The sequence below is a fragment of the Bombina bombina genome, chromosome 5 (assembly GCF_027579735.1).
Source record: "Bombina bombina isolate aBomBom1 chromosome 5, aBomBom1.pri, whole genome shotgun sequence".
NCBI classification, from domain to species: Eukaryota; Metazoa; Chordata; class Amphibia; order Anura; family Bombinatoridae; genus Bombina; species Bombina bombina.
The window spans coordinates 529,071,033-529,084,269 of NC_069503.1; the positions used below are offsets into that span (position 1 = coordinate 529,071,033).

The 13,237-nt window shown below is 36.2% G+C and overlaps 1 protein-coding gene across 2 annotated transcripts in view; it reads right to left on the bottom strand.

Moving 5' to 3' along the window:
• The window catches only part of COBL (cordon-bleu WH2 repeat protein), a 558,417-nt gene that overhangs the window by 11,935 nt on the left and 533,245 nt on the right, over nt 1-13,237 (bottom strand). For both annotated transcript variants that reach the window (XM_053714458.1, XM_053714459.1), the window contains 3 exons: nt 9,484-9,593; nt 5,375-7,494; nt 2,242-2,346 (listed from right to left, as the gene is read on the bottom strand). In XM_053714458.1, the coding sequence (XP_053570433.1) occupies nt 2,242-2,346; nt 5,375-7,494; nt 9,484-9,593 (2,335 nt within the window). The remainder of the gene's footprint in view (nt 1-2,241; nt 2,347-5,374; nt 7,495-9,483; nt 9,594-13,237) is intronic.

The window sequence follows — 13,237 nt, forward strand, 5'->3', positions numbered from 1 at the left end:
GTTTGGATCATGCCAAACACCACCCCAGATATCAAAGTCATTGTCTGATTGCATTTGTATGTGATGGTCCTCACCAGCCTGTTCTCTCCTCTCTAGCCATGGTCGTAGTTGGTTCACATGGCGGCGACAAACACCTGATTGAGTGGTTATCACATACATCTTTGGGCCCTCAACCTGGGCAACAACACCTGGTGCCCATTTTTCCTCTGTATGATACACCCTATACCAAACCAAGTCTCCTTCTGTGTAGGTCCGTGAAGGTTTTCCCACTCTCATTTTATCTTGCATGATGTGGACTGTTTCTGCTACATCGGGTGTGATTAAATCCAGCTTTGTACGGATCTTCCTGCCAAACAATAGTTGAGCTGGGGCAACTCCCGTGGTGGGGTGTTGAGTAACCCTATATTGTTGCAAAAATTGTAAAATGTTTTTAGTATTAACCTGCTTCTCTGCTTTTAGAGCTTTCAGTGCCCTTTTAAAGGTTTGGACAAATCTCTCTGCTTGCCCGTTGGTGGCTGGGTGATATGGTGCCGTCCGATGATGGTGAATTCCATTCGTATGTAAAAAATTCTGGAAGTCTTGTGACACAAACTGGGGACCATTGTCTGTGACCAGTTTTCTTGGCAACCCAAATACTGAAAACAGTCTTTCTAATGCTGATATGACTTCAGTAGTTGTAGTCCTTGTCATTGGAATTACTTCTGGCCACTTAGAGTGTGCATCAATTATGATTAAGTATGAGATTCCATCAATAGGACCAGCAAAGTCCAAATGTAGTCTCTCCCAAGGAGTAGTAGGCCAGTCCCATGGTTGTACAGCTCCTTGTGGAAGCTGTCCTTGAGCCTGAACACACTCTTTGCATGCCATAACATAGTTCTCAATGTCCTTATCAATGGTCGGCCACCAAACATGACCCCTAGCCTTCTGTTTCATTCTGACAATGCCTGGGTGTCCTTCATGAAGGAGTTTTAACGTAGCTTGCCGTAGCCCGTTAGGAACCAGAACTCTCTCACCCCATAAAATACATCCATTTCTGAGTGTGAGTTCTTTCGCTCGTAGTATGTATGCTCGCTGCACATCACAGCCAGCCATCTCTCAAATACTTTGCCAGAAGTTGTAATTCAGTATCACAAGCTGTCTCCTTTGCAATTTGTTTGGCATGTACTATACCCGTAAAACACACACTTGGAAGGCTTTCTTGAACAACTGGTGAGGAATTCATTAGTGGAAGCCTGGACATGGCATCAGCATTGCCATGGGAATCATGGGCCCGGTATTTGATGGAGTAATGATATAATCCCAAAGTTAGAGCATACCTTTGCAATCTAGCCGCTGTAGTGGTTGAAATTCCTTTCCTTGGATTAAAGATGGTCAGCAGTGGCTTATGGTCAGTTAAAAGAGTAAATTGTCTACCATAAATATAGTTATGGAACTTCTTAACAGCCCATACAATGGCCAATGCTTCCTTGTCTAATTGGGAATAGTTCTTCTCTGCCGTCGTTAGAGAACGGGAAGCAAAGGCTACCGGTCGGTCTGTCCCATCTGGCATTATGTGTGACAAGACAGCCCCTAAACCATAAGGCGAAGCATCACTTGCTATCATGAGTGGTTTCTGAAGATCATAGTGCATTAACATGCGGGAACACAGGAGTAGGTTCTTGGATTCTTGGAAGGCTTGATTGCATTCACTGCTCCACAACCAAGGTCGATTTGTCTCAAGAAGCTGATGTAGTGGGTGTAACGTATGGGCTAGCTGGGGAAGAAAACGGTGGTAATAGTTAAGGAGACCAAGGTATGATCGTAGTTGTGATGCATTCTGTGGTTTAGGAGCTTCTTGCAAGGCCTTGACTTTGTCATCAGCAGTGTGTAGACCATGACAATCTATAACATGGCCACAAAATTCTAATTTGTCACGCATGAAAGCACACTTCTCCAAGTTGACCTTCAACCCGTAGGTCATTAGGCACTTGTCAAAGCCTGAGGTTCAGTCCTTGTACTTTATAACTGCATCACAAACTGTCACAAGATGGCTTCTCTGAACTGTTCTGATTCTAAGCACAGCCCACTTGATGACATCATCTTTGTATGGAAGCCTCAATGTGCCATCTAACCAAACCAGGAAGTAAGCACAACACTACACATACACACACACACACATATAAATATATATATATATATATATATATATATATATATATATATATATATATATATATATACAAATATATTTCTGACACTTACTTTTTTGAGTCTTGACATGCTGTCCTGTGCTCTGATTGCAGACAGCAGCGCAGATCGCTCATTCTCTGGCTCAGCATATTTGTTTTCACCATTTACTGGTGTGTTCTAATAGAAATGTTTGATAAAAAATATGTTTAGACATTAAGAGCATGGTCATTGGCCAAAACAATGTAGAAGTAGGAGAATAGTAACAACAACAACATTCATTCATGAAATGTAAAATCATGCATGGTAAATGTAGTACTTATAACAAGGAATTTTAAAATACAAATTTAAATACACTTATGTGGCACTTAAAGGGATATGAAACCCCCAATTTTTCTTTTTTTGATTCAGACGGACCATAACATTTTAAATGTACTTGTAATATCAAATTTGCTTTGTTCCCATGGTAATCTTTGTTGAAGAGATACCTAGGTAGACATCTGGAGCACGACAGGAAATAGTGCTGCAATCTAGTGCTCTTGCAAATGGATTACATTCTTGTAAAACTGCTGCCATATAGTGCTCCAGATGCATGCACAATCCTCAGCTTATGTCCCTGCTTTTTAACAAAAGCTACCAAGAAAACAAAGAAAATTTGATAATAGACGCAAATAAGAAAGTAGTTTTAAAGTGTATGCTCTATCTGGACCATGAAAGAAAAATGGGGCCAGTCACAATCCTAAAATGTATCAAATGATTTATCAACAAATATTCCCATAGACAATGATGTTGGTTTTCTGTAGCAAAACATTAGCTACGTTTTTCTAAAGGATAGTCAAAGTTGCATTCCTGGAACATCCCCCATTCTGCATCAGGTGACATAAAGCCAGTGATTGGAGAATACACGTGTGCTTACTCCGCATATGCTCACCAGCTTCATCTCCATCAAATTTGACTATGTATTTAACCCATTTGCAGAACATAAATGTTTCCAGTAGCGCTCTGGGGAGCTGTTCTAATAGGAGCAATTGCGCGGACATGAAGAATAAGCGGATTAGCGTAGCTCCCCATCTCGTTACAGGTAAGTATCAAAGGTGACAGGAGTAGTGAACATTTACATTCATTTTAACAAATCTAATACTTAATAGTGCAGCCCACAAATATCCTGAAAAACATATTTTTCAGAATATTCATTCCGAATGATTTGCCTGAAACAAGTCTAATTAAAACTGTTACTCTTAAGGAATTCGGCCATTCAATAATAATCCTGCAATGTCATTGTCTGTTGATTGATTTCAGTGTTAGCCAATAAATATATCTTTTTGCACAGCTGCCACCTTGTATCAGTAGCGCTAAATGCTACTTTAATTTTGTTCAAGTTTAAGGCTGCTGCTCGTCTGCTCCAATGAAGACATTCCCCACAGGAAATAGTGAGTGATTTTTTGTTAATAAGTAAATTCCGAATGCATGAACAAATATTGAATAAACTTAAATAAATTATTTCTTCATGATGAACAATTTGAACAAGATTAATTAAGCACGTCGGCATAATACATATAACAATACTTAATAAAAATAGGTTAATACAATGACATATATTTGAAGTTATTTCTATAAAAAATAAACTAGCACAGGCACATATGAGATCCTATAGAAATTAAGGGACTGCCCCTCTCCACACAGGATCAGTGAGAACCTTTATGGGAAAGTCTACTCTTTGAAATGACTCTATTGATTTCACGTGAGTCTTACTGACTGTAGCTTACTATGGGCAAGATTAGATGGCACGCTAACGATAGAGTGCGCTATAACCAGTTTCGCTTGAACATGCTACCATTAGCGCACCATTTTGATACTACAAGTCCATGTAAAACAAGCTAACCTGAGAAGGGCTAGTGTAGCTGACTTCACTCAAGCGCAGCCTATACTTTCAATGGATATTTTGACCGCGCTAATTTGCGCTCTTATTATATGTATAAAGTTTTAGATTGAGCCAAAACTGCGCTAGAATATTTCGCTCAGCTTGAGACCTGAAGTAAACTGTAAGGGTTAAAATTTTTTGCACAAAACACATGTAAATCACATATACATACTGTATATAAACACTTTTACAGGTATAAATTCCCAAATCCGGAATTCCAAAATCCAAACTTATTCTAAAAACCAAACTTTTTCACTAAAATTTTATTAAAAATAAAATTATTAAAAATGACTATTTTCCCTGCCTGTAAGTAACAAAAGTATTTAAAAATGATATAAATGACCTTTAGGTTACATGTATAAGTTGTATTATGATATGTAAATATTGCCTAAATGATATGATGTTGTTTACACTTGGTTCCATGCCCTCTCCCAACTGTCCCATTTAAAAGATGCAAATATTCCAAAATCCAAACTATTCTGAAATCCAAACCTTTTCCAGTCCCAAGCAGTTTGAATAAAGGGTTTTCTACCTGTATACACTTTTGAACCATTCCCAGTTAAATACATAAAATCATACACTATCATTTGTATTCATTTTTAATATGTTTTGAATAGAAATAATTGAAATTCCAATGTTCTTCACATATAATTTTCTTAATTTTATTTTAAAATGGATATCTGTATATACCTATATTTATTAAAATTTTATTTTAAAATAAACATCTGTATATACAATACATATCTATATATATCTATATAGGTATAGATATGTTTAAAAATTAATTTTATATATATATATATATATATATATATATATAAAAATAAAAAAGTATTTTCTTCTATGTGAAGAACATTGGAATTATTCATAAAAAACTATGGGCTTAGTGCAATTGGTCTAATGCTGTGACGGGTTAGCAGCGTGCTCCATAGAAGTCTATAGTGAGAAGAAGTGGTGATCTAAGTGTTGCGCTCATTATGGATTGCACTGGTGAATTTTGGAGATGTTTGAAAATGTTTTAAGGTGGAAATGGCACCAAGTGGCCAAGGACTGAACGTTGGGAGTTAATGAGAGATCTGAGTCAAGGCATCTGTGTGTGTCTATATATATATATATATATATATATATATATATATATATATATACACACACACGCAAACATATATATATATATATATATACACACACACACCCCTGTTCAAGGTAAAAGGAAAATTTGGAATAATATAGGAGGGTGGGTGATGAGTCAGATTTCAACATAAATGGTAAACTGAAATGACGATTTACCTGAATTTTCTTTAACTTATCTTTCGCTTCACCAGTCTGTATAGCTACCATAAGAGAAGAGTGCAATGTCTCCTCTTTCATCTGGGGTTTCTGGAGCACTGGTCGGAACTTTGTTTTTGTTCCAAAGACATCACTGTTAGCAGAAGAATCTGGTTCATCTATTGTATTGGATGATACACTATCTGATTTTGATTCATTACTGTTCATATTTACAGTCAGTGACTCCTTTTTGGACACATATGAGTTGACTTCCTTTTCTTTTATGATTACGGGTCTTAGTGGCCCATTGTTAGTAGCTAGTGAATAGTTTTCTTTTTTAATTGTGGTTAAAGGTTTTGATAAATCTTTATTGGTCCCTAATGTATTGTTTTCCTTCTCATTGATAACTACAGGTTTTAGTTGATCTTTCATAAACCCAAATGAATTTGCTTGCTCTATTTTTTCAGACTTTTCTCTAACAGCTTTTAAAAAGGCATTGGTAGAGGAACCAGATGAAGATGCAAAGCGAACTTGGGGATCACGAGAAGGTGCACCAGAATGTAAAGTGCTTGTTTTTTCCGACTTTTTTTCTACTATAGTCATAGTTTTATTTCCCATAATATTTTGTGGTCCATTGAAATTGCGCGACTCGGAAGATAATTTCTCTGTTTTAACATTTACTTTTGTTTGATCATTGACTACTTTGCTTTTGTTTAATAGTTCAGGTTTGTTATTTTTGTCTTTCTCTTCAACCCTGTTGCTGTTAAACATTTCTTTCAATTCAGCGTTAGTTTTTTGCTTTTCTACAGTTTTGCTTTCTTCTTTTTCATCTGCATTCAGACTATATCTGTTATTTTGTCTGGGCAAACTTTTAGTATCATATTTTGTCTCCTTGGATTCAGTCGTCTCAAAAGATTTACTATTTGAAGTTTCTGTATATTTGGAAATTGCAGATGCAACATATTGACTAGACGTTCTCTTATGAGGCTTTTGGAATGGCAGATCTGATTTTCCTTTGCTAGTGGTTTCTATAATTATCATCTTCTCTTGAGGAACAATTGAAGGTTTGAGGAGCTTGGTCTGTTGTAAACTATTATTTCTATCATTCTGCTTAGTAGCAATTGTCAGAGGTGTTACTTCTTTGGATTTAGGGCTATTCAGTTTCTTCTCTGGTTCTAGATTATTTTGTTTATTACCCTTGACTGATGCTAATGTTTTGAAGGACTGCTCTTTAGATTCAACTATCTGTGCATCCATAGAATTTGACCTCCAAAATTCTTTTGCTTTCTCTACAAGGGGACCTTCAAACTCATTTTCAGAATTATTATCTTTATGTTTCTTATCAACTGATGAATGTGGACTAATAAGATTCCCAAGATCATCAATTTTAATGGCACTTGCTGATAGAGAAGCTCCTCTGTCATACTGTTTTACTCCTGGTTTGGGTGGAACAACAGTAAAAGTTGTCAGGCCTCCCTTAGCTTTTGGTTCATATAATGACTGCCTCCATAAGTGAGGTTTAGCGGGTTCTGCTGAGTTGTTAGCAGTATTGTGCAATGCAGGAACTTGTGCTATTTCTGTTTTCAAGTTGCTTTGTACTTTTTGTTTGTTTTCAAGCAATTGTGTATCGTTTTCCTTTTTCAAATGTATTTCAAGCCTTGGCTTGTCTGTAGAAGGCGACACAGGTGATTGGATTTTTCTAAAATCACTACCATTTTCATGGTTGGCGCTAACAATGGGCTTGTAATTATTTCTCAATAAAGATCGCTTTATTGCATCTTCAGGAGTTTTTAATACAGGAGAATCTGCTTTGGATGAATCAGATGTTAAGTTATTATATGAATTAATATTTCTACTTTCCAAACTTTCACCATTAGAAGAGAAAATAAAATTATTATTTTTCTTGTCTTCTACTTTTGAATTCACAATTTTTGTTTCTGGCTTTATGTCTTCTTTTTGCGGTAAGCTCTTGTCTGGAGCATATTTTAAACTGTCAATGTTTACATCAGGAATTTCATCAATTATGGTCACTGGAACTGTAGCATCTGTCCTTACATTCTTATAAGAATTATAATTTTCACTGGCAGGGCTTGATAAAGAACTTGCATAATTGCTAGGAGCATCTTCTGATTCATCTAAATCTAAAAAAAAATGAAAAAGGGGGTTAGATTTCTGTTTGAATATTTTCGAACAACAAATTATTAAAATGTTTTAACATCAGGAGCATTTTTTTGTAGATCCACAAGAATCAATTATAGGATGATAAAACACAAGAGCAGTTTGTGCTTATACAGTTTTATATTATGCAATATTAAAAATACATTAAACACCTCTTGCTTTTGTGTACGAATTGTGCTTGTACCATGCCCCCTATAGTGTTCTGAATACAAGTTCTGTAATCTAGGTATTCATGTATTTGCTTCATTCCCTTGGTAGCATTTGTTGAAGGTGTAGCAATGCACTACAGGGACCTAGCTGGACACATCTGGTATGCCAATGACAAAGAGGCACATACTTGCAGCCACCAATCAGCAGCTAGCTCCCAGTAGTGTATTAATACTCCTGAGCCTACCTAGGTATACTTTTATGCAAAGAATACCAAGAGTATGAAGCAAACTAGATAACAGAAGTAAATTAGAAATTGTTTAAAACTGTTTGGTCTATCTGAATCATGAAAGAAAATGTTTGGATTTCAATCCCTTTAAATAATAAGTGAAGGTTTTAAAGGTAAGTAGTAATGAATTAAGCATATTGGGGTAGATTTCAGTATTGCCCTTGAAAACATGTTATAACATTTTTAAGGCTGTGACTAATCAAGTGTGGGATCTTTTAATTCTGACTTGGAACTCTGACACCTATCCTGATTTTAAGGTGCCTAATGATAAAAGAAGGTAAGCCAGGCCAGGCCTACAACTACAGCAAATAAGGGACACTTTTAGCAGTGAAACAAAATGGATAATGATGGATACTTCCAAAACCACGGGTAAGGTCTCCCAAATCTTTCATTTGGGGTATTAGATTTGGTGCGTGTGTTATCTTCATGGGGTGGTCTTGATTTTAGAGGGAGTTCCTTTTGGTTCTGCAGGGACTAATGTGTTGTAGGTATGGTCCCTTAGAAGGGCTGGAGGATTTTGTAGAGGATCCCTTAAGTGCTAAGGACGTCTGGGAGGAAAAGGGGTAAAAGGGTGATGGGGAGGTCATGCTAAAGATTACATTCTGAGTGGGTTGGAACTTAACAATGGTGGTCAAGTTGTTATGGGTTTAAAAGACGTGGGGAAGATCATTGTAAGAATTAATATTCTAAGATGGACTCTGAGTTAATTATGGAAGGAGCAGTGCAGGGGTTAGAGGTGGTAAAAGTGTGTGGGTAATCAACTAGATGGTTAATATACAGGGGGTAGGGAATTAATATGGTGGGGGTCTGGTGCAGCATGGGAAATAGTAGTAGGGGATCAAGAAACAGATTAATAACTTAAAGATTTTCAGTGGATAGGGATTAATACCAGAGGGTGGGATACAGTGTGGTTAATTGCAGTTTGTTAAAGGTCTCTAATAGGATTTATTGAAGTTGCAGGGTCATGGTTAGGGTTTTTATGTTGAGAAGCCAAGAAGAAAAAAAAAAAGATTCCCCAGATATATGGAAAATACTAGTACCTAGAAGATAAATTGTGTATGTGTCAATGCTTTCTGTCTGCTTATAACACCAGTCCACTTATGCACCCTTCTCTCTTCAGTTCCGTTAGTGGGAAAGCTTATCAAATTATTATTTTTCATTTATTATATTAATTTTTAGCTGTCTATGTATTATTTTTTTTGCATTAAAGTGAAAGTAAAGTTTAATGAAGAAGTGCCCGGTTTTAAAAATACGCAACAATTGAAGGAAGCCGGATTCGTCATCGGTCCCTTTTTTTGTACAAAATTAATTTAATACCAGCCTTACTATACCACCCTTGAAGATAGAGGGTTGGAAAATAAAAAGTATTAGTTTGGTTTTCATGAAGCTAAAATCTCTTACAACACCTTAAACCTTTTTCCATTTGGACGCAAGGCAAGACTTTGTTTACCTTTAATTCTTTAATTCATCAATATTATCATGTATAAAATATCACTCATAAATGGGGGGGGATTACCTTCTGAATCATCTTCTAGTTCTGCCAATGTATCATGGAACTGGGCAGCAATATAGTTATCTTCATCTCCATTTTTGACAAAAGTCACTTCTTCATCCTTTTTGCTTGAACTTAAAAGAAGAAAATATGATTTTAAGTCTTCTTTGGAAAAAGATAAATACATTAACACATAGATGAACGTAATTGTTAATTGCATACAAAGTCTGACTTTTACATTATAAGGTGATCTTTGACATCAATATCACTTTAGCTTTCCTTTAACATTTTACAAAAACTACAGTTAAGCTATTTAAGACCATCTACAACCCAGTATGGAAATCTCAATAAGATTGAAATTCTCAATAAGGTGAGTGCTTATTTTTGTGAAATGTTTCAGAAACAGGTAAGTTCACTACTGCCAGCATATAAAAAAGAAACATATTATTTATATATGATGGTTTGGGTTTTTTACATGAAAAAAGTAAAGTAAAACTTATTGGTAGATATGTACTTCCATTCCTACTATTGCTCATTGGCTAATAGGTACTCCCTTCTGATGCTCATTGGTTCATACGGACTTCCTGCTAACAATCATTGATTCCACTTTACAGTGCGCGATAATTTAACTTTCCAATGCTTTCAAATCTAAACTAAGAAACTTCCAAAACAGTTATATGATAAGCTTGGTTGACAGTTGAGATTTGGTTATCTCCCAAAAATAATACATAATGTATTCAGATATCCTCTGTAACAAGTGGTTTCACTCCCCAACTTGTAATGTTAAATAGCCCTTTAATAGAAGGGACATTGCAAAAATATATCATTTACAGAGTCAGATTTCGAATGAGCTCTAAAGTATCCCAGATCTTGCAAGATTTTCACCGGTTGGGAGCTGTGTTTGCCAACCCTCCTGCAGTTTCCCCCATCAGTGCAAATGTACCGGTTTCCAGTGCGTTACTCACTTGGATCAATGCAATCCCGCTAATGCCCATCATGTCACTGCTCCACCCAATAAAACACCTGTGGGCCACTAGCTACAAGTCCCCCTCACCTCTCTGTCCCGTGAAAGCCTACAGGAAATGTTGGGAGGTATGTATTTAAATGTTTATAGTTCAGTGGCTAATTCTGTGTAAAGTAAAAAGAACCAGGACATTCACTATAATGACCTAGCAGTTGGTTCTTCCACATGTGATATTTTTTTCTTGAATAAAAGACACATGAAAGCTGAGGTGCTGTACAAGGATCAAGGAGCGTACCGATGCAAAAATGTATTTGAGTATGTAATACTGCATTATAATATCCCTTTAATTTCTAACACTCACATTCACTACCACTTTTTGTCAAACTAATGTAATTTCTTTGTATTACTTGAATTCTTGCCTTAAACAGTAAATACCTTGTAAGACATTTCTGTTGCCTTGCTATAGAATCACATATCAGCCAAGTCTAAACATTTTTAGACAAATTATTATTTTGTTTGCTGCATGTTTTTTTTAACTCCAGACACTATTTGTCTTATTTAGAGGAGCTAACCTAGGCTTGAGCAGAGAATGCATTGTCTCTGCTAAAGGGACATGATACTAAAAAACTAAATCTCTGTTCCATCTAAAAAAAGAGTATTTAAAAATGTATTGTAGTGTAAGTTGTACCTGTCAGCCTGTGAGTCCCAGTATTAAAGGGACATGAAACCCCACATTTTCTTTCATGATTCAGATAGAGAATATAATTTTAAACAACTTTCCAATTTACTTCTATTATTTAATTTGCTTCCTTCTCTGGTTATCCTTTCCTGAAAGTTTTATCTAGGCAAGCTCAGGAGCAGCAGATAACCTAGGTTCTAGCTGTTGATTGGTAGCTGCATATATATATCAATTGTCATTGGCTCACCCATGAGTTCAGTTAGAAACCATTAGTGCATTGCTGCTTCTTCAACAAATACTACCAAGAGAATGAAACAAATTAGATAATAGAAGTAAATTAGAAAGTTGCTTAAAATTGCAATTTCTATCTGAATCATGAGAGAGAAAAAAATGGGTTTCATGTCCCTCTAAGTAATATACAACCACTTACTACGATGGTTTACTAGTTTACTTTAAAGGACCACTAAAGAAAAATTTAACTTTCATAATTCAGGTAGGGCACTCAGTTTTAAACAACTTTCCAATTTACTTCCGTTATCAAATTGTGCACAGTCTTTTTATATTTACACTTTCTGAAGCACCACTTTCTACTGAGCATGTGCACAAAGTTACAGTGTATAAGTATATGCGTTTTGTGACTGGCTGATAGCTGTCACATGATACAGGAGGGTAGGAAATGTAAACAAATTTTGAAATTTGTCAGAAAACATATCTATTGCTTATTTGAAATTCAGAGTAAGTTATATTGTGATGTTTTGTGTGTATTTGTTGATTAAGCAATTCTACTGTATTTATTGGTACAGTAGAACAGCCAATAGAATGCGAGGTCAATCCGATTGGCTGATTGCATCAGCCAATCGGATTTTTCCTACCTTAATTCTGATTGGCTGATAGAATCCTATCAGCCAATCAGAATTCAAGGGACGTCATCTTGGATGACGTCATTTAAAGGAACCTTCATTCGTCGTTAGTCCGTCGGCCAGGAAGGATTCTCCGCGCTGGATGTCTTCAAGATGGAGCCGCTCCGCGCCGGAAGGATGAAGATAGAAGATGCCGCTTGGATGAAGACTTTTGCCGGATGGAGGACCTCTTCTGCCCCGATCGGATGAAGACTTCTGCCGGATGGAGGACCACTTGTGCTCGGCTTCTTGGATGACTTCGGCCCGGCTGGGTGAAGACGTCTCCCGGTAAGGTGATCTTCAATGGGGTAGTGTTCGTTTTTTTTAAGGGGGGATTGGGTGGGTTTTAGAGTAGGGGTGTGTGGGTGGTGGGTTGTAATGTTGGGGGGTATTGTATTTTTTTTTTTTTACAGGTAAAAGAGCTGATTACTTTGGGGCAATGCCCCGCAAAAGGCCCTTTTAAGGGCTATTTGTAATTTAGTATAGGGTAGGGCATTTTATTATTTTGGGGGGCTTTTTTATTTTATTAGGGGGCTTAGATTAGGTATAATTAGTTTAAACTTCTTGTAAAAAAAAATTTCTGTAATTTAGTGGATTTTTTCCCCCGTAATTTAGTTTATTGAATTTAATTGTAGGTAGTTTAGGTAATTAGTTTAATGATAGTGTAGTGTTAGGTGTAATTGTAACTTAGGTTAGGATTTATTTTAAAGGTAATTTTGTACTTATTTTAGCTAGGTAGTTAATAAATAGTTAATAACTATTTAATAACTATTGTACCTAGTTAAAATAAATACAAAGTTGCCTGTGAAATAAATATAAATCCTAAAATAGATACAATGTAACTATTAGTTATATTGTAGCTAGCTTAGGGTTTATTTTATCAGTAAGTATTTAGTTTTAAATAGGAATAATTTATTTAATTTTGTTAAATTTATTTTGTTTAATTTAAATTATATTTAAGTTAGGGGGGGGTTAGGGTTAGGTTTAGACTTAGGTTTAGGGGTTAATACCTTTAATATAGTAGCGGCGACGTTGGGGGTGGCAGATTAGGGGTTAATAAATGTAAGTATGTGTCGGCGATGTTAGGGCAGGCAGATTAGGGGTTAATAAAATGTAACTAGTGTTTGCGAGGCGGAAGTGCGGAAGTTTAGGGGTTAATACATTTATTAAAGTGGGGGCGATGTCCGGTCGGCAGATTAGGGGTTAATAATTGTAGGTATGTGGTGGCGATGGGGG